General features: G+C 42.9%; 1 protein-coding gene across 3 annotated transcripts in view; it reads left to right on the plus strand.

Moving 5' to 3' along the window:
• The window catches only part of LOC310837452 (netrin-4-like), a 57483-nt gene that overhangs the window by 21585 nt on the left and 8219 nt on the right, over positions 1-27679 (plus strand). For all 3 annotated transcript variants that reach the window (XM_083724068.1, XM_083724069.1, XM_083724070.1), the window contains exons 3-9: positions 1171-1434; positions 14717-14843; positions 16320-16508; positions 24641-24854; positions 25169-25305; positions 25963-26031; positions 27376-27546. In XM_083724068.1, the coding sequence (XP_083580194.1) occupies positions 1171-1434; positions 14717-14843; positions 16320-16508; positions 24641-24854; positions 25169-25305; positions 25963-26031; positions 27376-27546 (1171 nt within the window). The remainder of the gene's footprint in view (positions 1-1170; positions 1435-14716; positions 14844-16319; positions 16509-24640; positions 24855-25168; positions 25306-25962; positions 26032-27375; positions 27547-27679) is intronic.

Consider the following 27679-nt stretch of genomic DNA (forward strand, 5'->3'; position numbering starts at 1 on the left):
TGTCCTTAGGTATTTCATGCCATCAGCAAAACACCAGAAATTAAAAGCAAGCAAAAAATGTAAAGAAATGCTAGTCCATATACACATCTCAGACTTTCTTGATGGCACCTAGAACCACAAAAAACTGTTACCTCTAGGTGCAACAGTGAATAGGAAAAACATTTTGTGTGTGCATGCGCTCCTGATACCCAACTTCAGGTGTTGATTTCAGGATCATGTGACTGTTTGGGGCTCTTGGATTTTGAACTTCAGAAGAGGAAATCTCAGTTCCAGATATATTCTCTCAGTGGCTTTTGAATTCATATTGAATTTCAGTGCTTCTCTACCAACAATGGAATGGTGCTATCTGAGCTAAATAAGCTTGTCGGTTAGCCTTTGTTTCCATTAACCAAGCTCAGGCAGGCACGTGGATTGAGTAAACTTGGTCACTGGGCTTTAATTCTGTCCATCGAAAGAATGCTGGGCACCTGTGCTAAACAGAATGGGCTATTTGCACATGCTTCCATTCCTCGGGGGAATGTGGACAGCTGGCCGGAAGGGGCCTCTGTTGTTTCTCGTGCTTCCATTGAGCAGGGAATGTGTGAACACCTGCACTGGGCGGCCTAGGCTGGGCAAATTGCCCATTGCTCCCAGGAGCAAGGGACATCTCCAGTTTGAACCCTGGGCCACTTGCAAATCGGTGTCCTCTAAAGAGATGGGAAGTTGATGGGGAAAAGAACAATGAGGTGATGTCAATGGAAGCCCTGATATTGCTCCAGACAGAGTGTGTTGTTGCCCAAAACCCAGGATGAGAGAACTCAAAGTACTTTTCCTGGCAGGACTCAAGAGAAAGCAAAAATAAAGGTTTCTGAATCTGCAAAGTATTATCCATGAATAGTAGCTTTGAAACTAATGTAAACAGTGTTTTTTAGCGTTCTGCCTTGAGGGAACAATTGTCCCATTGACTTTTAAGCTGTCGTGAAATTCTTCTGTTCTAACAGGGAATTTTCAGCATCCTCCCTAAATCACAATTCCTAGGATCCTTTGGGGGAAGCCATGTGAGTTAAATTGCTAGAAAAACACTATAAATGGGCCGCATAGCTAAAGAAAACCTCTGTTGATCACATGTGGAAAACTCGACTTCACGGTAGATTGTTTCCTCTCTCTCTCTCTCTCTTTCTCTGCTTCCAGGTGATCTTTCGTGCCTTAACTCCTGCTAACAAGATTGAAGACCCATACGGTCCTGAAGCACAAGACCTCATGAAACTCACCAATCTGCGGCTCCTCTTATTAAAGAGACAAGAGTGTCCTTGCCAAGGCTCAGGGCTGCTGGAGAAGCCCCACAGATTCTCCCATTATGCCATCTATGACCTAATTGTCAGAGGCAGCTGCTTTTGCAATGGCCATGCAGAAGAATGCCAACTTGCCAATGGGACAGTTGTTGTGGACAACATGGTAACTATTCAAGTTATGCTTTCTTAAAAACAACATAAAACATCCCTGCATATCTAGTGCATTAGATTTATCCTTTTGCATGGCTAATAGACCACAGGTTGTTGGATGTGGCCACAGTGTGTATCTCCAAACAATTAAAATACCTGTTTCAGGCTTCTCTTATCAGAACTTAGGCCCGGCTCAAATGTTGCTGTGGCGACAGGCCTGCTGCAGAACTTCCACACAACCAGGCTCTGTGCCACAGTGGTAACATTCATTTTATTATAGCTTTTGACACCTGAATTCTTTTCAGCGTTGAGCACAAATGAAGTCAAATCAGATATTAATAAAACCACAATAAAAATAATATACCCAAGGCAGTAGGCCCTCTGGTTGTTGGTGGGGTCAGTCTAGCTAGAGTAATCTGAACAATTCATCTACTGCTGATACCTTCCTGTAGAACATGCTTCCCTAACCTGGTATTTTCCAGATGTTTTGAACCACAACTTCCTTCAGTCCCAGCCAAGACAGGTGCAGTGACACATCCACTTCATCCAAATTTCCTTTAGCATGGGATAGGATGGGATTTTTCTGCACATGCAAGTTCCATAAGAGTTACCAGGTTGATATACCTTGGTACTTGTTACTTGTGCAGAAAAGGACAATCATCACAGGATGGCAACTCTGTTCTAACATAATGTCTCAATCCCACGGAATATCTGGTGAAATTAAGTTGGAGAGATGTCTGCTTCTGAAGCAGTATGCCCATGTGACTTTAAAGTTGCAGTTCTGCGATTATGAATGAAGAGCTAAACATCTAAGACATGTGCTTTCATTATTCCTGGCCATACTCAATGGATGTGAAGTGTTAAACTATTAATATTTAAACACTGATGAAATACTAACAATGCACTGGACACTAGATATTTCAAATAATTCCCTTTTTTGAAATGAAGGAAGGAAAGAAAGACCTGGAGGGAATGTTAAATCCTCTTCTGATTAACAGCGGCTCTCAATTCCAACCTTATTTTGGCCTCTAGAAAAATGCCAGATTTACAAGGAGTCTGGGAATTAGTCGTTTTTTGGATAAGCTGGGAACAAGTTTATAATTACATCTAAAACAAAGTGACAGAATGAGGGCAAATTTGCAAAGCTCATTTGGGTTTTGTGACTTACATTTACCTACATGTTAAAAAAAAATTGTAAGAACCCTTTTCTCAGTGTTTATCTTTCCCAGCAGTTTAAAATGAAGTTGATTAAAATGGGTTTGGCAGGTGATGATGAAACTAGCAAAAGGCCTATTGCTGTGTCAGGTGGGATGCTTGGAGAGAGAAGCAGCGCTACTGCTAAGGCCTTCTAAGCCAGGGGTTGAGAAGAACCTCATGCCCACCAAGCCCCTTTGGCCTATCCATGCCCACCTGCCAATCCCCTGACACCATACATGGAAGACTGTTTAAAAACCCAACAGAAATTAACTGGACAAAATGAATGCAAAAATAAGAAGTGACATAAGAATAACTAGGTGGGAGCCAGATACATCTTTTGGGCAGGTACAGCCTGGGCACATCCATGGACTAATGCCAAGAGTAGCCACCATGGACCTGTTCAGATGTTGTTGGACTACAACTACCATCGACCATGACTGTTGGCTGGGGCTGATGGGAACTGCACTCCAGCAACTTCTGAAAGGCACCACATTGGCTACCCCTGGACTAGGTCCTCCTTATAGATCTTGCAGTCCTGTCAAATGGGGAAATGTGCACACAGCACCAAGGAGTGCTTTTTGCCCTATTGGGCTCTAGCACCTTTCCCTATACCTGCTTCTCACCTCCCTGCTTTTCCGAAGGTGAGTTTACTTGTCCTTGAGAGAAGAAAAGAAGGCAGAAGAGAGAGGGGTTTTCCCCCCCTCAAGCGTTACAGCTGAACACTTGGAGAACCCCTCAGGGTTTTCCGAGCTCCCAACTTTAATGTTTCTGGGGCACAATTAATTTTGGGGTAAACACAAGATTGCTTCCCCATCCCTCCTGCTGATATGGTTTGTAGCCCCCAGAACCTATGTGAGTAAATCAGATTGCCAGAGGCCAAAGGAGAACTTCCCTAGAACGAAACATGGAACAGTGTCCAAATAACTTTTGTCATGCACAGACAGTTATTATACAGACATGACCTCCTGCCATGCCTACTATAAATGCAAATCAGGTAGAAAGAAATATCAGGAGTTTAAACAAAGGGAACTAGAATGTGACAAATAGATGTCTTAGGTATTTTACAGAGGAAAGGCCTCTATTTTGAAGGCCTGTCAGAGGACAGTCTTATATTTGGAGTTGTGCTCTGCTTGAATGGTGAAATGCATTGTATTTCTATTTCAATAACAATAATTATCATGTGCAAATTTCCGGCAAATTTTTTACTCTCTTTTTTTGTGAAGGAACCCCCCCCCCCCAATTTTTCTCAGCAGTGCATGAACTGGTCACTCTAGACACTAGCATACCCCCCAATATTTCTCCAAGGAAAATAGTGACCTCCTATTCCATAATGATGATGATGCCCCAATCGCTCTGGGCAGCTTCCAACATTTATAAAAACAATAATGAAACATTTTAAAAAAAACACTTCCATATACAGGGCTGCCTTCAAATGTCTTCTAAAGATTTTATAGTTATTTATCTCTTTGGCTCAGGGGCCACATAACTCCATGTGCTCCAATATTTCTCCAATGAAAATAGGGACATTCTAAGGAACAGCAGGACATTCTGGGATCAAATCAGAAAATGGGATGGGACTGGAAAATAGGGACATTTGGGGGGGTCTGTGCCAATCGACCTTTTGGTTTTTCAAAACAGATAGGGCCTTTCATGGGAAGAAAGGGGAAATAAGTTCTGAATTACAAGTTTGTATCAGGCCCAAAGAATTCATGCTTTAGCCATGGCTCATGGTTATCAGCTGTGCAGTGTGGGCCAGAAAAACCGAAATGCATAAGGTTCTTGCACGACAAGCATTTGAATCAGAGCTCTGGGTATGTGTGGAGGAAGGGAAATGGAAAGAAAATTACACACTGCAATAAAGACAAGGATGGTAGGGAAGTAATGATAACTAAAGCCCCTCACCCTGAGATATTTAGAACGTTCTCCAGATTCAGGTTCCAAAATCAGAATCCAGCCCATTTAACCAGAAGCGAGCAACACCAATTAACAGCTGAACTCTGCCAGTTTCCTTGTTTGGCTCTCTAAAGAAATCTAAAAGCCAAAGTAGTTTAAAATCCTTCAATCTTGGTGAGACATGACATTACAGAGTCCAGGATTCCTTTCACAATGTAGCTTCATATACCTCTAGGTTTTTGTAATCTTGCCCTGCTTTCTTCTGAGGTGGAAATTCCTTCCTTCCATTTCATTGTTTTAGAAGTCAGGAGGACAAATAACAACTGTATGAGTTCCACAATATTTTAAGAAAAATCCTGAACCACCACAGCTCTGGCATACATCTAGGATTCACCCCCAGTATCCTAGCAACAAAGGATGTTATTAAACTCCACCCACAGGAAATATGGGTCCACTTAAGGAATGAGTCGATAAGAGGAAAGCAAACAGCTAAATATGCAAGTGTTGAAGCCTCACAAGATGAATAACACATTAAATTAACGCAGCTGGTTGAAGAATAAACACACTGCCCAAGAGAAAACACATTATGGCCCACGCTCTTGGCACAGTGATTGTAAACCTTAGCTGGATTTCTCTTTTATATTTTCCTCTAAATGTTGTGCCACTAAATGACTTCATCCAGCATGGAATTGAATTGTTTTGTTTAACTAAAATTCATAAATTCCCCATTTCTCAGAATTTAATAGGAAGAATGCATCCAGATACATTAACACTTTTTTTTTTTTAGAATGAACTTTATGAGTTTTCAGCTTGTTTTCTTGAATGTGGAAAAATACCTCCCATTTTTGTTGCTGGTTCATCTTTGCCTTTACTCTGAAGTTTCACTTGCAGATGTTGTGATTTGATCAGATTGGCTGTGATGACCTGCTTGATTTTGTCATCAGTATTGCATACAGTGCATATGACGTGGTTTCTGCATCCTTGAGACTGGATCCAATGGGATTAAGTTTCAGGGTGATAGATTTCCAGTAGGCAGTAGGAGAAACATCTTCGCAGTAAGAACAGTTTGACAGTGGAACTGAAGGTCTTGAAATAGAAGGTGGTCAGGCATCTGTTGGAGATGCTCCAGCTCTGGATTTCCTTTATTGAGCTGGCCTGTACCATCTCTATGATTCTATGATGTCATGGGACACACATAAATAGAATCACATAAGTGGCCACAGCCAATAGCATTAAAAAGCAGTAGATTAAGCTATGGATTGTTTGTTCATCCAATAGAGGTTGGGGTTTTTTTTAAAGAGGTTCACAAATTGTTGCAAGTCAGGGTAATTACCACAGGAGCTCTCCAATAGGTAGCTTGTGGTATTTGTGCAACAATATATTGCAATTTTCAGGGCAAGGAAGGTGTGATGTCCCCACTACAGTATAGGACTATTTAAGAGGAATTGAGATGTCTGGACCTACTACCAAAAAAAGAGTAACAACTTTGCATTCATTGTGCAAAAACACCATAGTTTGGATATTTAATATATCCAAGGTTGGCTCTGAAGGAAGTGGTCCTCCCCCTGTCTGATAAGGACCTAGGGGTACTTGTGGAGAGACAGGTATCAACAGTGGTGAGGAATACCTTTTGTCAACTTTATCTGTTACATAGGTTTTGCATCTTACTGGAGTAGGAGGAGTTTACTAAGCTGATGCATTCTTTTATAACTTTTAGGATTGACTCAGTCCCAGCTCCTGTCAACCTAGCAGTTCGAAAGCACGTCAAAGTGCAAGTAGATAAATAGGTACTGCTCTGGTGGGAAGGTAAATAACGTTTCCATGCACTGCTCTGATTCGCCAGAAGTGGCTGAGTCATGCTGGCCACATGACCCAGAAGCTGTCTGCGGACAAACGCCCGCTCCCTCAGCCTACAGAGCGAGATGAGCACCACAACCCCAGAGTCGTCCGCGACTGGACCTAACGGTCAGGGCTCCCCTTACCTTTACTGTGATACACTTAAGTAGAATTGCCCTTGAAGGTGCCATTGAAGCACAACACTGCTGTCTGCCACTTCTTAGACTTCCACATTTGCAATGTTTCCAAAGCACTTTCCCCAAATATAATCTTATTTTACTTATTGTTATTTATTTATTTATTAAACATATTTGTTGCTTGTCACCCGAAGGTCTTCAAGTGACTTATAGCAAACAAAATATATAATATAGGGGTAACCATATAATGCATTAATATTTCATATAACTTAACATTTATAGGGGAAAGAACATGCCAGCCTTATTAATAATAGCAAACATTAACAATACTCAAATAATAAGCAAAGCAATACTCTGGCCCACTAACTGGCAAATAAACAAAACCCTCAACCCTGTCTCCCTAGTCCAAAAATCATTCACATCAAACAAACAATTTCCCCCCTTTAACCTCCTCACCCCACCCATATGTCTGGTGTCAAGGCCAGCTGTTAACAAATCAGTGGTGGGTGGGTTCAGTGTCCTCCAAGAATGGTCCAGCATCTCTTTTCTCCCTTCATGGCGGAGCAATAGCAAAGCAATGCAGGAAGATGGTAACAGAGGTCTTAACCGCTCCTCACATTGCTGGTGTAATGCATTTTTGTATGTTATCTTCATGAATTTGTGCATCGTTATATACCCTTTACCCTAGCATATGTGCGCATGCGCGTGCGCGCACGCGCACCCCCCCCCCCACTATTCATTTGGAAAACAACATTATGAAATTCGGAGATCTGCAAATTTTGAAGAATGGCTGTATTTTGATTTGTGTATTGCTTCAGAAAGGGCAACTTGTGTAGGTTCACCTTTAAACGCAAACTTAATCAAATGTTTTCCCCATCCCTACTCACTGTGGAACATGAATGGGAGAGTGCTATTGCTATCACATTCTGCTTATGGGTTTTGTTCTTGTATGCCATCCACCTCCTATAGAATTGTTGGTTGGGGTAGCTGAGCAAAAACCTGGGTTGTGTAAGGTAAAGCTAGTTTTTCTCTATCTCGGCCTTCATCTTGGTGACTTGGCTGTCGCTTTCCCTAGCAAACATTATCTTCCTCTCTGAGAAGTTTTGTTCTGTTCCCTCTCATAAGCCAACAACCAACTGAATTTGTACACTATCTGATCTAAGCTTTGCCAGTCTGTGTGACCTCCAAATACCACAGGAGCTACTGTGTGTTGTAGCTTGCAATTCACCAAACATGTTTTTATTGGGAGGGAAGTTCGGCTGTATATGCCAATTAGCTGACTAACCCAAGAAATAAAGAGACATTCAGCTTGTGGAATGATTCAGACTAGTTTCTGCTAGGGTGAAAAGACTCTGAGTTGTTATATCTGAAAAGTTGCCCACGTAAGCCTTTGTCCATGAAGAGAAAACTTATTTGTTGCATGAAAATAGATGTAACACTGGGTTGTTGTTGTTAGGAAAAACATATTCAGAAGAAGATATTTTTTTAGTGGAAATGTAGCAGTTGGTAATACAGATTTAAAACCCTTCCTCTGGTGGCTGTTTTCCCACTCCAGATCACCACCTTCCCCAGACTGCTTTTCTTCCCATGGGAATCCAGATTAATTATAAATGTGCATTTGATTTCTATCTGGAACAGGTGGAAAGCAGTTGGAAAAGTGTTTGTTAGAAAAACCTGCAACCTACATACTAGCCTGGTAAAAGAAGGACAGTAATGGCTCCTCATGATGTTCCTAACAACCAGGTGTAGGTTTGTGCCGTATTATAATGTGTGAACAAGCCCTGAACAAGGACCAAGTCCTTATAATTGTAATGAAAATGATAGGTACCAGAGTCACAGTAGTGTGGCTGAGTAAAAAAAGTATGAGTTCTTCTTTGGCAATTACTTGTAGCTGAGTAAGATTGTTTTTCATGAACACAGTCTTAACAGTGAGTCTGTAAGTGACTGTGGAGGCCAATTCTGGATCCATACATCCTTCCATAGTGGGGACATAGGTTTCCGGGCGGGAGTTGATCACTGTGAGGGTTTGCCAAATGTGCCTTTTTCTTAGCTCGTTTCTCCTTTTCGGCCTGAGTTTGTGCTTCTTCAAAGTCCATGACACCTTTGGTAAAAGCTGTTCTCCAGTTGGAGCACTCACAGGCCAGTATTTCTCAGTTATCAGTACTTATGTTACTTTTTTGCCTTGAGAGCATCTTTAAACTTCTTTTGTTGTCCACCAGTATTTCACTTTCCATTCTTGAGTCAGGAATAGAGTAGTTGCTTTGGAAGACGATAATCAGGCATCCAAACAACATGACCCGAAAGTATGAGTAGTCCAGTCACCATGCAGGAATGCACCCAAGCTGGAATTGGAGTGGTCCATCCATTAGGAGTTGCAAGGTTACAAACAGTTACCAAAGTCATTTAGTCCAAACAGAAAAGAAAGCAAATGACCAACTCTTATTCAAAAAACAAAACAAAACCAGGGCATAGGAGAAGTGAGAAACCATATTGTGGCCATTTGGCTGCGAAGGCAACCAGATACCAAGAAGAATGTCCACTCCAAAGGAGCTATCAAAGCCTGGAAAGCTATATAGAAATTTCAGCTAATAAGAAGGCCAAGGCGGAAACCAGATCTGAAGTAGCACATGGACACAGGATGCCCAGTAATGTTTGTATGCATCCAAATATATATATATATATATATATATATATATATATATAGGCACAAGTCTTTGAAAGATAATATAGAAAATGAGCCCACAGACTTAAATTTGTGCTTTTTAACATAGTGGGTTCTGTGAAACTAAACTTCCTTCTTTTGTCCTGTCACCATTTCATACATTGGAGTCAGAGCCCAGATTCATTTATTTTCTTTCCTAATATTAACTTTTAGGCAAACCCTCTTATTGCCACCCTTAGCTCCTTCAGGAACAAAAGTGAGATATAAATTGATTAAATAAATAAATAAATAAATATTCAAAGGAATGTCTATGGGACATTTAAAAGGGGACTGGTTTGATTGCTTAACTGCTTGGCTACTGGTGGGTTTTGGTTATTTTAATCATTTAATTGCGACCTTGTGGCTACTTTCATCTCCTGTGGAAAATCAGTACTAATCCTGCTGGTAGAGAGACATCTGATTGGAAACACTTGTAAAGGCTAATAAACTGGTTTAATTGGCCTTGTGTCTTTGTTAAAGGAATTTTTTTGCTATTAAACACATTTTTTAAAAAAAGAATGAAGCAATCAATTTAGTTTGGAACAGTAAAAAAAATTGGAAACAAGAATTGTTCTAGAATCTTCTGGAATGACAAAATGTCAAAAACTTGGTGGGTTATACCTACATTTCCCCCCATTGTACTCTTCAACTAATGTGTTGTATCAGAGGTCATTGTTACCTGTTGCTTTTCTCTGCAGGTGAATATGACTGTGTAGGTCAGGCACAGGAACAGAATGAGCTGTCCCAACCCTGCTTACACACATACACAACACATTTACTGAATATCTGCTCAGGGCTTCAGATAATGCCTGATTCTTGAGTATGTAAACAGGCCCAAGGTTTCCCTTTCATTCATCCGTGTTAGAAGACAGGAGCTCAGGTAACACTTCCATCCTGTCCTACTGAATATGCCTTTTCACCTGGAAGAAGTTGCTGCCCAACTCCTAGGCAAGTGAGAAATTGTATTGGTTTGCATGAAACCCCATATGAATTCTTGCCCGTTCCTTGGGGCCTGCAAGTGACTTGATGATGATGATATGCAAATCTCCCTGTGTCCAAAATTGCTTTGGCAGGAGTACAAAGTGAACATGTAGCCAAATGACAAACATTTTCAGTGAATCGGCATCAGATGCCCAGTTCTGGAAAGGTTCCAGTACCCAAACTTCAGTCAATGGGACCTACCCCCACCCCCATTGACTAATGACAGCCAAGAAATAGCACCAATGGTAGCAGCAACAGTAGGAATCATCAGCAGGATAAAAGAGGCTAAGTGGAGAAACACAAGAGGAAGGAAGGATAAGATGAAACCAAATGGAAACACAAGTCTGCGTCACAATAGCCTGCGTCACAAATGTTCCAGCCAATGTGCTCCTTCCCACCCCCACCCCCACCATGAAACTGTAGTTTCCATTCCTTTACCATCATGATTATGATGGCTGGGAACAAAAGGAATTCTTGATTGAGGTCCAGAAATCAAAACGTTGTGACAAGAGCAGATCACAGGCAGCACATTAATCCTCTTCTTGCTCAATTCCATTGGCTGCCAGTTAGCTTCTGGGGATTATTCAAGATGCTGGTTATTATATACCAGCAAAATGCCTATCGTTATGGTGTGTGTGTGTGTGGAAGGAAGGAAGGACATGCATATTTCAGGGACGTCATGGGTGGAGAGCACTGGGTCTCTGCTTGCCTTGATTTCAACAGAGGCCATATATAGAGTAGGGGTCTGACACCATCTGCATAGCCCTTGCATCTGCTAAGCCAAAACATGGTTCTGTTTCTTGGGTGCTTTAAGCCAACCCCAAAAAGTCAGAGGGAATCTGATAGTGAGTGGGGTCAAGGCCTGAAATGGGCCAGGCTAGAGTATACACATGTACATACATGCTAAAGCATACCCAGGGATGAGCTGTCCTTTTTTGCCACCTGAGGCAAAGTCGGAAGGTGCTGTCCCCATCCCCTAACCATGCCTGTTGAACGAGTGCCTCACTTGCTGGGGTTACATGGTTGCAGCAGTGGCTTCCAGTAGGATATCATAAGATCTTGCTGAACTCTTTTGAGAGCTCTGTAAAATATCACAGTATAGAAGTCTTGTTCAGAAAACAGACTCAACCCATGTGGCTTGTGGGCTGGGCCTACTGCTGTTATCCTGCCTCCCCACATCCCAGCACTCAAACATAAAAAGAAATCTGCCAGATTTTACCAAGTGTTCCCTCTTGTCCTGCTGTGGTAAACTTCAGTGACATAGCTGCCAACTTTTCCCTTTTCTTGCGAGGAATCAGATTCATAATAAGGGAATTTCCCTTTTAAAAAGTGAAACGTTGACAGCTATATTCAGTGATCCTTGGATGAAGTGAGGTATAGAAATACAATAAATAATAATATTTATAATGTTGTTAAGTACAAATTATGTAGGAATGTTAGTCCTATCAATGCTGCCAAATTGCTTCCCAATTTTATATCACCTGCAAGCAAGCAAGCAAGCAAGCAAGCAAGCAAGCAAGCAAGCAAATATCGTTTTTGGTTTTTTAAGCCACCAGTTCTTCATCCAATCAAAAAGATACGGGAATATTTCTCTTTCAAAGTGTCTGTCATGCCAGACATACAGAGGAATGAAGTCTACATGGTTCTCAAAGCTGTTTGTTGTTGTTTTTTTAACTGATGCATCTGGCTTAAAATGTTTTACTTCTGAATTAACCAGAAAGTCCCTAGCATTCAACAAGACTGAGTCATAATTTTTTTCCTTGGCACGGAATTGTGGTTTTCTTGTTCCTGCTTTATCCCATCCAACTGTTTTTTTCAGTCCTGCACTTGGTATTAGGGATGGGGGAGACATTTGATTAAGTTCACAGTTGACAACAAACTTATTTGATTTGCACTTTCTGAAACAATACGTTCTCCAGCCAAATGATGTGTACAAAAAGGCATATACTTGGGTTGTTGTTGGTGTCTGTCTTTCTGTCTTGAGAGACAATGGAGTGTGCCTTCAGGTGTGAAGTCAAGTCTCTGCGTTAGCAGCACCAAAGTGACCTCCCTAGGGAGCAAGACTTCGCAGTGTGTATTGAGGTCCTGAGCTGCCCAGACAACAAGACCCTCATCTCAGCCTTGCTGATGTGGTCCAAAGGAAAGCAGAGCAATAGGTTTGGCACCAGCTTGGCTGCAGGAGTTGCCGGAAGGAGGCCTACAAGGCACAAGTAGATAGTCATGAAAACAACACATGAAAATGCATTATATCAGGAAACTTAATTTTCTGTGTAGTAGGCATACTTGTTTACAAACATGTATTATCCACCCCAGAATGCTAAACTTTTTGAGAGGGGTGGAATTGATTTAGAAATGTAGAGAACCAAACTTAAGATTGGAAAAGTGAGAAACTGTGAGAAACCAAAATCGACCTATTGACCCTTCTCTGCTTGATATACAGTCGTACCTTGGATCTCAAAGGTATTGGCTCCCGAATGATCTAAACTCAAAAGTGAGTGTTCTAGTTTTACAGCAACTTTTCGGAAGCTGGGCGTCCGACTGGGCTTCTGATTGGCTGCAAGAGCTTCCTGCAGCCAATCAGAATACGTGCTTTGGTTTTCAAACATTTGGGAAGTTGAATGAACTTCTGGAATGGATTCCGTTTGACTTCCAAGGTATGACTGTATAACTTATTTGGTTTAAAAGAAGTCTTCACACACTGAAATACTAAGGTGACAGTTATTCAATTGTTCTTTCTTTCTTTCTTTCTTTCTTTCTTTCTTTCTTTCTTTCTCTCTCCCTTCTCAAATTATAAGCAGGTTCAGGGTTTTGAACACAGGCATTCTTGTACGATTCCCTAGAAGTTTCCTGTACAATGTACTCGGTCCCCTCCATCCTCCCCTGAGGCTGACTACAGCCAAGTGCAGAGAGAGAGAGAAATGCATACCCCGAAGTCTCTGCTCAGTCTTCCGTGAGGAGGCAGCAAACTGCTCTGGGCACAGAAAATCTGCCAGCTGGCTCTAGAGGAGCAGTGGCATCAGCCATGTAGCCTGTGTCCTCATATCTGATCTGAAGGGATTAGGAAAGAGGGGGGGATTGCTGTAGGGAGCAAGCTGGTGAAGGGTAGCAGAGAGGAGGGCAGAGGAGATGTATCTATAAATTTAATTTTTTAAGAATACGTCTCACCAGTTTCTCACCTGCAACGACATGTATAGGGCCTTGCAGCAGATGAAACGCAATTGCCCCCCCCCCTTTAAACACCACAGAGAACTGCCAGTGGCATTAGTAGCAAGATTAAAGGGATTTAGATTAGATTCATGCCGCAGTCAGAACTGAAATCTCAGGCTCCACTTTTGTATATAATATGCAGTGAGGCAGAAGCATGGCTGCACGGCTGCAACATTTGGTACCCCAACCCCATGTGCAAGAGAGGGCAGTGGAAGGAATCTAGGGGTCTGGGGTGGTGGTGTTTGATGACTGGAAAATTGAACTCAGTGGGGCCCATTCAGTTCAATTTTCATTCATCTCACAACCAATACAGAGGGGGATGACTGGGAGTCCTCTTCCATATTTTAAAAATCACATTTGAAAACAAAAGAAAGAAAGACATTTGAAAATGTGAGGAAAAGGGAAAATAAAGTGAACTAAACCACAGAGCCTAGGGCTTGCCGATCAGGTGGTCAGTGGTTCGAATCCCTGCAACGGGGTGAGCTCCCGTTTCTCGGTCCCTGCTCCTGCCAACCTAGCAGTTAGAAAGCACGTCAAAGTGCAAGTAGATAAATATGTACAGCTCCAGCAGGAAGGTAAACGGCGTTTCCGTGCGCTGCTCTGGTTCGCCAGAAGCGGCTTAGTCATGCTGGCCACATGACCCAGAAGCTGTATGCCAACTCCCTTGGCCAGTAAAGCAAGATGAGCGCCACAACCCCAGAGTTGTCCGTGATTGGACCTAACGGTCAGGGGTCCCTTTACCTTTACCTTTACCTTTTAGGCTTTCAGCAATCAAAACAAATGGTACTTGAAGCAATTTCTCTCCCTTTGCAACACCCACTAAATAATTGTTTTAGGCTGTCGGTGCCTGTGTGTCCTGCTAAAACCCAAGTAAGCTTGATCTCAAAAAGGTGGCCAGGTGAGAGCTAGTGACACACTTCTGCATTAAAGCATTAGGTGCGGATTCACATTTTTGTAGATTTTTCAGACCCTCATTTCTTCTCAGAAGGAAGAATAGGTGCACATTTCTTCCAGCATGTCACCTGTAGGCCTGTAGCTAGGCCTTCTCCAGTAGGACCAGATCAGGTGGTTTCAAGAACTGGCCGTCATCATCCATCTTGGAACTGCTGAAAGAAGCTGTGGCCAATGGGGCCTGGAGCTTTGGGCTTGGGAAAGGGCCCGGAGTCGTCGTCGTCCCTCGGTCCCTTCCAAATTTTGAATGTCCAAGAGGAGAGGGTTCCAATGAGCAGCGCTTTGGGATGCAATGAATGTGTGTTCTTCCACCAAAAAAGACCTCTTAGCTAGTGCATTTTAGCGCTTTATCGTTTTCTGAATGTGTGTGTTGTTGTTGCTTTCTTTGACAGGTCCATGGGAAGTGCATGTGCAGACATAACACTGCAGGACAGCATTGTGAGAGGTGCGCGCCATTGTACAATGACCAGCCATGGGAGCCAGGCGATGGAAAAACGGGGACACCAAATGAATGCAGAAGTATGTGGGTATGGCGAAGAGAGGGTAGAGATGAAGGGTTGCAATGTAATCCATCTTTCCACCCAGCAGCAAAGCCCGATAACAGCCAATTCATGGAATCGGGATTTACGATTCTCTAGCGACAGATGGGGAATGGGATTGCCAAGCAACTGCCTGAAACTCCTTTCAGTCTCTCTCTATATGTGTGTGTGCATGTGTGAGCAAATGTTGTTGGCCTATGTGATATATTGTAAAATAGGGTACAAAGAGCAAAGCTCTGGTTTTCAAAGAGATTTTACGCTAGCATCGCTTGCTAGAGTTTTGGCCTACGATGAGAGTAGGGGAAAATATATAGATTTTTAAAAGTTCATCTGTTTCTCAGCAGGTACCATTGTAGATTTATTTATCTATTATTATTATTATTATTATTATTATTATTATTATTATTATTATTTATTGGATTTATATACCGCCCTATACCCGCAGGTCTCAGGGCGGTTCACATAATTTAGAGGCTTTCTAGTTTTATTTCATTTTGTCAAAGAGTAGAAGTTCATTTCAAGGTGCTTTTAAAAATGGTAAAGGTCCTACCATCATTCCTCAGAAAATAATATATTCAGAATGGGTATGTTAGTTGAAATTGTGTTTGAAAAGAATACATTGGATAAAGCAAAACTCCAGTGAGGTTTTTAAAATCAGAGCTAAAGTGGCTCAACTCTAGAGGTTTAAGGTTTCCATAATCAAAATTCTAACCTCTAGGGATCCTTTCACCTTAAAACTATGGAGCAGTTAGTGGCCTAGATGGAGATGTGTCTATCATTGCCCAATTTTACTCTTATTGGCCTAATGTAGAAGTCACTGTTCCAAAAAAGATTCCGGTTTAAACTAGTTAAGGTGGAGTGGGGTGGGGTATTTGAGGGATGAGGACTGAACATCACAGATCCTTCAGGCTAGATGCAGCCCCAGAGACAATACTTACATCCTTTTATCAGAAAGGGGTGGGGTGGGTGAAGCTCTTCCCATGTTTTACGACTTATATACTAATAAAAGGCAACAAACTTTATGTAGAATCAGTTTTGCAAATATGATTACAATAAGTGCTTGGTTATCAGCACAAAAGAGTTATCACTTAAATTACTCAGTCTCTGCCCTAGCCCTGCAAATCCTGCCTTTTCTTAACTCAAACTGATTGAGGAAAATGTAAAAGGAATAATTTATTTGTTTGTTTCATAAAACTTATATACTGCTTGGTTGCAAAATAACAGCAACAATAACCCTCAAAGCGGCTGACCAGAAAACACCACTCGCGTCATTGGATTTTCTTTACACATCTTCCCAGCGTTTCCTTGCTCTTAACATTTTAATGTTAGGACTAAATAAATCCATGAGAGGAAAAACCCCGCATTTAAGTTCTATTCACTTGTACTACAATGTGAGTAAGAATCATGTTGCTCCTTCTTCTTTTCCCTCTCCCCCTCACCCCTGGGCTCTGGACAGAGTGTCGCTGTCACAGTCATGCTGAGAGCTGCCATTTTGACCTGAGCGTCTGGTTGGCATCAGGAAAGCAGAGTGGAGGTGTCTGTGACAACTGCAAGCACAACACAGAGGGCCACCGGTGTCAAAGGTGCAAGCCTGGTTTTTACAGAGACAAAGGGAAGCCCATGTCTTCGCCAGAGATTTGCAAACGTAAGTGGGGATGGGTGGGTTTGTCAATTTGGATTTCACTCTTTCTTTCCATCATAAATTTATTTCTTCGCATTCCTGCAGCAGGCTGCAGTGCTGTTGCTTTTAAAGTCATGAAAGTTCATTGGCATGATAATGTGAATTTCTCCAATGATGATGATAATTTAATCCCAGCCACTATGGGTGGCTTCCAACATAGTATAAAAACACAACTAGCCATCAAATCTTAAAAACTTCCCAATACAAGGCTGCCTTCAGATGTCTTCAAAAGGTAGTGCAGTTCTTTATCTCCTTGACATCTGATGGGAGGGTGTTCCACAGGGTGAGCGCCACTACCAAGAAGGCCCTCTGCCTGGTTCCCTGTGCCTTCACTTCTCACAATGATGGAACCGCCAGAAGGCCCTTGGAGCTGAACCTCAGTGTCCAGTCTGAACAATGGGGTGGAGATGCTCCTTCAGGTATACAGGGCCCGAAGTACACATTTTTGTATCACTTTTGTGACTATAAAACACCTTTCTGCAAACAATTTTCCCTAAGGTAATGCATTTTTGTATGTTATTTTCCAAACACATGCATTTTATGTACCATTTTCTCAAACATATGCATTTTAATACACATTATTTTGTTGGAAAAATGAATTGCAAAATTCAGAGAAGAGCAAATTTGGAATGATAACTGCATTTCTGCTTGCATATTCATTTGAGAAATGTGAATTTAGATATTAAAAAGAAAACTGGACTGAATTTCTTCCCCATTGTTAAATGTAAGTCACCAGCACACTTGTTTTAGTCATATTTATATATAATAAAGTAACTGATTGATTCAAAACTACCAGTGAATTTGACGGGGGGGAGGGAGTTTCAATATGTAGAGCCTATCTCAAAGCGCCTGTCCTTCTCCAGGGTCAAGCTCTGGTATAAAAAATGGTTCTGCCCATTTGTAGGAGAAACCAGCAGTACATGATGGCATCAGGGATGCCATCGTGACATGTGAAATGTTCCCCCAGTCACTGGAACAGCTTTGCACTCTAATACATTTCCTTTCAAAAAACTATAAGTGGAAGCAAACGAACTGATGAATGCTTTGGGATTCATGCAGCACCTGAAAAAAGAAGAAAATTCTGAATTTCAGTGCAGGGCAAGACAGGCTGCTGGGCCACTGTTTGATTTGCTAGGAAGCACATCTGTCATTTGAAGTACAATGTCAATCTACTCTTTTCCTATTCCTTTATCTGTCTCCACCCTACTGCCTTGCTTCTGGTCTTCTGCTACTTTGGTAGACCCGATCCAGGTTTCCTTTGAACTCTTATGCTTCTTGCACTGCAATTTCCGCAGGCCCCCGGTATTGCTTGAATGGCCCTGTTCACAACACTTCCTCTGTTTCTGCTCTTTTGTGTTTGCCTCTTCTGAAATGCCAGTGCTGGCTCAGCCTCCGTCCCCCTCCCTGCCCCGTTCACCAACTTTTAACCTTTCATGAAAGCACAAGGAACGAGGAGCTGCCGAGCTAACCTGTTGGTGTATCTGACCATATTGCATGACACCCAGTGACTTCTCCTGTAGCTCCTTTCTCTTAACTCTTGAGAAGTCTTAGGGAAAGTAAGCTTTGTAAAGCCACTCTACCACAAGATTAGATTTCAAACCTCATAGCAGTTGAAAGATTTGTGCCCGAGTATCAAAGTGGGGTAAATGTTCTCTAACTTAAAGAGCAGCAGGGGAGCAAAACCATTATTTCCTAAGGAATCAACCAGAAAGCAGCCAACTTGAATGGAACTGAAGCTCAGTTTTCCAAATGGCTTTTGATCTAATATGGCTGCCTTAGCTCTACAAAGTAGAGCTAAGACAAATCTTCTCGCAAATATTTTCTTCAGCATTCACTTCTGGGAATACTGATGTTTCAATGCTTTCCAGATATCCTCTGAATATTTTCTGGATATTCACAGAAAATCACAAACAGTATTTGATATCCAGTGGGATTTGATTTCAGTATTTGATCATTAACATTATGTGATAGTAAAAGTATTTGGTAATATTTGATTGCTGGGATGCATGGATGGTTTGTTCTTTACAGTATTTGGTGGGTGACAAGTCTTTTTTTTTTTAAAAAAAGGTAATTTTATTAATCTAGATTTCCAAGATAGCCTACAAAAGAGAACCATAAAACAAATATAAAACATCAGAAACAAAAGCAGTTATCGAGCCACATTTTAGACATTTTTTTTTTAAAAAAAAGATTGCTCAAGATTCTAACTGACATGCAAGTCTTTGACATGTGCATTAGTATTTAGTACAGTTGTACCTTGGTTTTCGAACAACTTAGTTCTCAAACGTTTTGGTTCCCGAATGCCGCAAACCCGGAAGTGAGTGTTCTGGTTTGCGAACTATTTTTGGAAGCCGAACGTCCAATGGGGCTTCCACAGTTTCTGTACTTTAATTTCCAAACGTTTTGGAAGTCGAACAGACTTCCGGAATGGATTCTGTTTGATTTCCACAGTACGACTGTATTTGATTAAATTCAAATTCAAATTCAAATTTTATTAAACGGTCACAGACCAGATTAACTCGTACAGCTAGTCATCGAAACACAACACCGGAGAAAACAAAGGACAATTTCAATACAGATTAGGCCATAACAACAATTTAAAGTTAGACAGCATGTATAAAATTAAGTATTTGCCTTCGCCTGCATGCTGACATTGGAAAGCTCTTGTTTCCTGCGCCTAATAGCGGCTACACAGAATTTAGCAACATTGATCGTGATTTCAGGAACCTTATCTTCTACCAAGGCTCTCATACAATGGAGTTCTGGTTCATTTTTAAGCTTTTGTAGAACTGGGGCAATAAAGGTCAGGCGTAGATCTTCGTAATAACTACAGTGCAGCAATACATGCAAACTTGTTTCCACTTCCGATGAGCCACATGGGCAAACACGTGACTCATATGGTTTGCCCTCATATCTGCCTAACAGCAGGGCAGAGGGCAGAACGTTAAATCTGGCCAGGGTAAAGGAGTGTCTGTACTTAAAGGTAAAGGTAAAGGTACCCCTGCCCGTACGGGCCAGTCTTGACAGACTCTGGGGTTGTACGCCCATCTCACTTAAGAGGCCAGGGGCCAGCGCTGTCTGGAGACACTTCCGGGTCACGTGGCCAGCATGACATCGCTGCTCTGGCGAGCCAGAGCCGCACACGGAAACGCCGTTTACCTTCCCGCTGGTAAGCGGTCCCTATTTATCTACTTACACCCGGAGGTGCTTTCGAACTGCTAGGTTGGCAGGCGCTGGGACCGAGCAGCGGGAGCGCACCCCGCCGCAGGGATTCGAACCGCCGACCTTTCGATCGGCAAGTCCTAGGCGCTGAGGCTTTAACCCACAGCGCCACCTGCGTCCCATGGTGTCTGTACTTAGGTATTTGTAAATCAGCCAGATAATTTGCAGGTGAGAACCCTCTCCCAAAGTCTCTAATTGTGGCATGTTTATCCATTTTGCCCATATGACATTGCAGCTCTATGTCCCTAATGTGCTGGAGCACTTGACTTCTGGCTCTCTCATATCCTGCTGCTATCAAGATCTGCGGGGAGAATCCCAAGCTTCTTATCTTTTCAAACAGGGAAGCTTTCCAGGTAGAATGAAAGGTGTCTAAGAGTGTTAAGGGAGCCAAACCGGCCGGGGGAAAAATAAGTTTTAACCAGTAGTGTATCTTTAGAATCCACAGCTGCGCGTTAACGGGTAGTTGTCCAACTTCTAAGCGGACAGCTATATTAGATACACAGGGAGGGATCCCCAATAAACACCGATAGAATTTTGCTTGAAATGCCTCCATAGGCGCAAAATTTTTAAAACTACAAACCTGGGATCCATAAGTGAGTTGTGGGAGTATTTTTGCAGCAAAAACCTGGGAGGCCGCCGGAACATTTTTACCCCCTTTCCCGTGAAAAAATCTTGTAAGGGCTTTATTGGCCCTTCCTGCGTTGGCAATGGCGTTTTTCATGTGTTGGTGCCACGAGACCCTTTCCTGAAAAGTTATTCCCAGGTACTGTATTTGATTACTTCCAATATGTCACAGTTTGCCACCTGCCAAAATCAAAACAGACAAGATGCAAACAAGTCTGAAGTACCTGACTTGTGAAGTAAAATTTGAGATGCCATTTTTGAATTCTTACATGAAATTTCACATAGTAGTATTAGTATTATTAGTAGTAATAGTTTATCATTTATACCCTGCCCATCTGGCTGAGTTTCCCCAGCCACTCTGGACGGCAGGTTGAGTTTGGCAATATTTGAAAAATATGTCAGATTCAAATTATTCCTTTCAGTTCTCCAACAAGTTCTGCTCCCTGTTCGCCATTCGGTGGGAAAAGTCTCTTCTGTCACATATCGAGCATGCAGAGCCTACGTATATCGAGTTTGTACAAACAAAGGTTCCTTCACAAGTTGTGCTGAATGTGTATGTGGGGGGGGGAGCTCCTGGTTGCCACCCTGTGCCCCCTTTTTGTGTGCGTTGACTGTGCACAATTCTATTCAGTAGCAGCCAATGGAGCTGCACAGGTGAGGTGGCAGTGCCACCTAGTGAGAGGTGGAGGGGCAAGGCATCAGAAGTTTGGCACAGTGGGGGCACAGCACAGACGCAGTGGCAGGAACATTGGGCTGTCTCCCCCATAATGCCTGTACTGTGCCAAGCTCATTCTGCCCTGCCCTTCCACCTCTCAGTAAGAGGCTTTGCCACACCATGTTCAGAGACACGAGAGCAACACAGCCTTACCAGCTACTCCTGGTCCTACTAACTGGGCTTTAATCAGCCTTGTCCATGACAACAAATAGAAGACTGTCCTATCTCACAGTTCTGATTTGTGCCACACCCTGTCCTGCTGACCTTCGGCAAAAGACCGGAGGGTTTGCGATGTACCAGTAACTCATACCCTCAGCTTATTTTGGCTGAGAAATGCCATGTTAAATTTGCACCGGCTTACAAAATAAAAATAATTTTAAAAAATGCTGCGGATACCAAAGAGGAAAATAACAAATTTGTCACAGCAGATTGCACAGATGTTTGTGGGATGAGCAATGGAGTTCTCAACCCCATTGTGAGAAAGGAAGAAATGCTTTGGGGAAGGGAGAGAGGGCACGGAAACTGCCATTGTCTCTCCCGTGGGCACTGGGTTGGAGAAGGAAAGGCCGAGAGGGAAAGCTGAATGAAATACCCCATTAATCCCTTCGTGAAAAGCTTGCTTTAAGAGTGTTCTTCCATCCAGAGCAAAGTCCCTTGGTTAAGCTGAAAAAGGCCCTCGGGCTCCTGAGAAGAAAAGCGAAGAGGACTCTCTGCTCAAAAGGAATCTCTCAGCATTAGTCACAATAATCGAACACATTCTCTCTTAATCACCAGTAAGAGGAAAAATGTGTTGTATAACAGTCTGAATGCTCTGGTGCTAGCCAAATCCTCCTCCACAGAGTTCTCATTGGTTAGGGATGCACAGACATTCCTGCAAAATGAACTGAAAGGAAATAAACCAGCCCAAACAGCAAACACATAAACATGCCTTCCCCTTCCTGTCACCTCTGCTCATCCCTGAACTTTCTTCAACTCTTTTGGTATTTTGCTGGGTGGAAGGACAGACATGCACATTAGGGCAGATGGGGCATTGCCCGCTCACCTTACTTGCAGCCAGTCAGCAAGTGGCTGGGCACACAGCTTTGGTTTCTGTAAGGTCCACAACTGACGACACAGGAATGCATGATCAGATTTCCTGACTATTTTTTTTTGCAGTGAAACAGGGCTCCAATTTTTATTAGAGCAGGCATAGGCAAACTCAGCCCTCCAGATGTTTTGGAACTATAATTCCCACCATCCCTGACCACTGGTCCTGTTAGCTAGGGATGGTGGGAGTTGTAGTCCCAGAACATCTGGAGGACTGAGTTTGCCTATGCCTATATTAGAGCAACACTAGTGAGGGACCTCCTGCCAACCTAGCAGTTCGAAAGCATGTCAAAGTGCAAGTAGATAAATACTACTCCAGCTGGAAGGTAAACGGCACTTCTGTGCGCTGCTCTGTTTCGCCAGAAGCAGCTTAGTCATGCTGGCCACATGACCTGGAAGCTGTAAGCCGGCTCCCTCAGCCAATAAAGCGAGATGAGCGCCACAACCCCAGAGTCGGTCACGACTGGACCTAATGGTCAGGGGTCCCTTTACCTTTACCTTTAGTGAGGGACAGGGTGCTTAATTTAGAGCCGGCTCTACTGTTAGACAAAGTGAGGCAACCACTGAAGAGCGGTAAATGCGGAGGGGTGTCATGCAGACAGAGCTATGTGAGCCACATGGCCTGACCGGCCTGCTGCCCTTTGGTGTGGTGGAGGACTCTGCCCCATTGTCAATGTTGAAGTAAGAGCCAGCTGCAAGTTAGGCTGGCTTTTGTACATGGAATGGGAGTGACCACATCTTGCCCTTTGTCTCAGTCAGCAAAATGTCTTGGGCTGGCCCTGGCTTAACCCTCTCCCACATTGCATTTCCCATTCTAAATCATGCCCACCAAGCTGCTACTAGTCCTCATGGCGGGAGGGGCTAAACATAGGACTGATTCAGGAGCATGTGTTATTTCCTGTGCTGGGCGGACAATTCATTGGGGAAATGGAGCAAAAAGTCCTCTCTCCTTGAAAACCAGAGAGACAGCGGGGGAGAAATGTCTGGAGATCCAATCACAGATCTCCCATTCCATGTCAATTTTGGCCTTAAAGTTGCAATTCTGCTAACCAGGGATTTGCTTAATTTCCACTAACACCTTCAATAGGATTGAAGCCACTTAAGTGCATTCAGGGTACCAGCCAAGGCATGTCACTTTCTGGTTCACTGTGTTTTTTTATATTCTGTTGGAAGCCACCCAAAGTGGCTGGGGCAGCCTAGTCACATGAGCGGGATATAAGTAGTAAATCATCGTCATCTGAAAATGCATCATTTGAAAATTGATTGTGTAGGAGCAAGAAATACAGAAAGAAGGAGGACACCCAATCTGGCTGGCTTGACACAAATAATCCCGAAGTGCCGTTCCACATATGGCTACGTGTACTAGGTGGATGAAAGCCATTTTCTTTTGTTGTAGCATAGATAGGAAAACTGGAGCAAACAGCATTAAACTGTGTCAGAAGTGTGTTCATTCCTCTATGCTCGGAGTCCATGTGCCAAACATTTCATTAATGCCAAAGTCCAAATTGGGGTGAACCATTCCATCAACAAGTCTCCAGCGTTTGGCAATGATTATTTAGCCGCCACAATTAGGTATATTCAGGCAGTGACTGTTTTACACGTGTCTGATTGATGTGTGATTGTGCGCACGCTCATTTCCACGGACCCAGAAGTGGCTGGAAAAGGGGGTGTAATGGGGAAGGGGCATAATGGGGCTAGCTTATGCATGGCGCACCGATGTAGGCGGGGGCCAGGAATGCAACCTGGAGCTAGGTTTTTACGTAACACTGTTACAGATCGAGAATCAAAAATAAAAAGAAGAGCAAGTTTAAGGTCAGATGAAAGTTTCCGATTAGCTATGCATTCCGTTTCTTGGAACACTTTCTGTCAAAACAAAGTAGCTTTGGGATAGGACTACCACATATGGAAGAAGAAGCCAGGGGCCCTTGCACCCTCTCCGGACTCTAACATCCTACAAAGTTGTGATGGATATAAATACCAGTCCTGAGTAAGCTTAATCGTATTTTCTTTTACCTTGGCTGAAACTGACTTGAGGGGGTCCAGATTGCTTGCCAGCCTTAAATATGGGTCCACCAACATCAACCCTCGCAACTTGTTTTTTCATTCCATCATTAAAACCTGGTAGGGTTTGAGAAAGAACTCTGCAAAGCTTAAGAATAAGGCCTCGGTCTATCATAGAATCATAGAGTTGGAAGAGACCACAAGGGCCATCGAGTCCAACCCCCTGCCAAGCAGGAAACACCATCAGAGCACTCCTGACATATGGTTGTCAAATCTAATGTCTCTTGGTTATAAATCGGTGATTCAAAAGAAGTTAAAGGGGAAGCAGTCTATTCCGAGAATGTTGTGTTTATGCATCTGATATACAGTAAAGCCCTTGAGGAGATTCTGTCCCTGCAGGTGACTGTCGGCTAATCCTCTCCATTCCACACTGCACTTTCTCATTCAGCTTGCTCCTGCCACCTCATGGGCTCAGTGAACACGACGTTCAACCAGAGCTGGAAATGCCACCCAAAGACAGGATTCTGCTTCTGCAAACCAGGTGTTGCAGGCCCCAAATGCGACCGGTGCCTCTTGGGCTATTGGGGATTTGGAGAGAATGGCTGCCAGCCTTGTGACTGTGCCAGAGACTGTGACAAGCACACTGGAGAATGCCTCAGCAAGTAAGCAAACTCCTTATCACAAACTGATAATGTGCAGAATCCCTAGGCTGGTTCAGTCCTAGCTCTGGATTAGGATATTGTTGCCTAATTGAAGGATACAGAAAATATCAATGCATCTTTCTGCACAGAAATCACTAACGATCGGTTCTTAGAAATGTTCCTTGCTTCACTTTGCTTATCAAAACTCTGGAGCTAGCATTACCTCTCTGTCACTGAGTAGTAAGTGAATGAAGCAAAGGCTACCTTATGACTAAATATCACATCCCATGATCTAAGTGCCATTTCCATTTGTTCTGTTGTCCTCTTCTTCCCAGTTACGACAACCAGGCTTTTTTCAATATTCCCATTGGTGGAAGAATCCCTGACCTTATTCAAACACCAGCCAATGAGACTGAAGATGAGTGGCAGTGGAATGACCACGAACAAGGGTTTTCTGCACTAAGACATCCAGGTATGGATTTATATCATTGCACGACAGACACCAATTATTACTTTTACAATTTAGTGGAGCGTTTTAGATTTACAGAGTATTTGTCATAAGTAATTGTCTGTAGTGACTGAAGGGTACTTGAGTCTGATCTCTGACTTGCTTTTTATTTAGCATATATATTGTGTGATAATTTCCATGCAGTGTTTTGCTTCCTGCTTAGAAAGCTTGGCTAGATAGGGTGGTGTTTCACTTTTGCCATTTAAGCATCATATTTGCAAATAAATGATTTCTCTTTAAAACGTATTTTAATAAGACATACTCACCTTCTTTTCTGGATCCATTTCAATCAGGGTTTAGGCCTGGTTTTGGCACAGAAACTGCTTTGGTGGCCCTATGTGATGGGCCTCTGTCATGGCCTTTTAAACTATGTGTGTAGTATGTATTTTTGTCCTTTTATATTCTAAATGGCCCTGTGATCCTTACTTAAAGGGTGGTATAGAAATTTAATAAATAGATAATAAAATAATAAACAATAGCAGCAAAACATTCCGATATTTGAAAGCATATGTGCATGTGTACATGAAAATAACTTGATTTCTCTCTTTGCCAAACTCACCCAACCCCACTTTCTTAATGTGACCCTCCTCCTTCAACACTGGCCTGCAATTCCCTGGCTAGAAAAGTGTGTCTGCAAAGAAAGGATACTAGGAAGCGTCACCAATTTCTGCCAGATGAAATATGCTTACGGTAAGTGAGTAAAATACCTTCTCCCATTTAAATAGTGGGAACCAAATGAAGCCCCAGAACCTCTTTCCTGCTGCTCTTCATCTTTCAAAACTCCAGAGTCTGTAGCAGAAAAGCCTAACGTCTGCACAAAGGAAACTCAGATACTTAATGCTCCCATAAAAATAACAATTATAGATGATGTGCATCTTACACGTATTTTACTTACACAATTGCATAAATAAATGGAGAGCGGGAGAGTGCCAACTTAAATAAAATATTGGAGGAGGCCAGGTAGGCCCTGCTCTGTATAATCGATCACAAGACGTGTGCGCGCACACACACACCATTTGAATGGCACTGCCCATCATTTTTCAGGTGGCAGCCCCCTCAAATATTTTTTGGGGGGCAAAGGGACCTCAGCCCCTAGGAACTGGCTCTTATGGAAAGCTGAGTAAACTCACTTTCTATTTATTTTCCTCCTACCTAGCCAAAGTTGTGTTCAGAGGCTTACCTGGCTTTGTGAAGGTGGTACTGAGGTTCTGGGATACTGCCAGACCCTCTGTGCCTACTTCCCAGAGCTGGAAAGGAGGTGGGAGGGCTCTAGGACCCTGCCACAGCCCTTCTGCCCTTCCAAAAGGGGCAAGCAGCCCTCTGCCTTGCTGGGTAGGGGTAGTTCTGTTCCTGGCTTCACACATCATTGTGTTCATGCTTGGACCACAGGAATGAAACCCTCGCATAAGATGTGTGTTGCCTGTATGAGATTGAATTTCTATAACTTTATTTGTCTAGATATTATGTTATGGGTTGGCATTTGTGTTTTATGTTGTAAACTGCCCTGTGATAATTTGATACAGGGTGGTAAAGGTAAGGGTAAAGGGACCCCTGACCATTAGGTCCAGTTGTGGCTGACTCTGGGGTTGCAGTGCTCATCTCGCTTTAGTGGCCGAGGGAGCCGGCATACAGCTTCCGGGTCATGTAGCCAGCATGACTAAGGCTTCTGGCAAACCAGAAGCAGTACCTATTTATCTACTTGCACTCTGATATGCTTTTGAACTGCTAGGTTGGCAGGAGCAGGGACCGAGCAACAGGAGCTCACTCCATCGCGGGGATTCGAACCGCCAACCTTCTGATCGGCAAGCCCTAGGCTCTGTGGTTTAACCCACAGCGCCAACCGCTATAATGTAGTTTCTCCCTAAGGTAAACTATCCAAATTCTATGACAGATCTCCAACGGCAGTCTGCTAATGCATTCGTGTATTAACTAAGATGTGCTATAGCCACGCCTTCAGGTTCTGCCAACCGACACAGCAAAATAAATTGCTCAGTGTGTAAAATTAATTGTGTTTCCTTTTGTGCTCTTTGGCAGTAATAAAAGCAAAGATCCTCTCTGCTCATGACAAAGGAACCCATGCAGAAGTCATTGTGAAGGTCAAGAAGGTTCTGAAATCGGGAAGAGTGAAAATCACGAGGAGTAACAGAAGCATCTATCCTGAGTCTTGGACCAACAGAGGGTGCACATGCCCAATTCTTAATCCTGGTAAATACTCTGTATTTATCCCTGGCATGTCCATGTAGGACAGAAATTATCTCCAGCCTGAAACCCTGGAGAGCTGCTGCTAGTCAGTGTTGGCAGTTATGAGTTAGATGGAGCAATAGTCTGAGGCATTATA

The sequence above is a fragment of the Podarcis gaigeae genome, assembly GCF_964106915.1.
Source record: "Podarcis gaigeae genome assembly, chromosome: 2".
NCBI classification, from domain to species: domain Eukaryota; kingdom Metazoa; phylum Chordata; class Lepidosauria; order Squamata; family Lacertidae; genus Podarcis; species Podarcis gaigeae.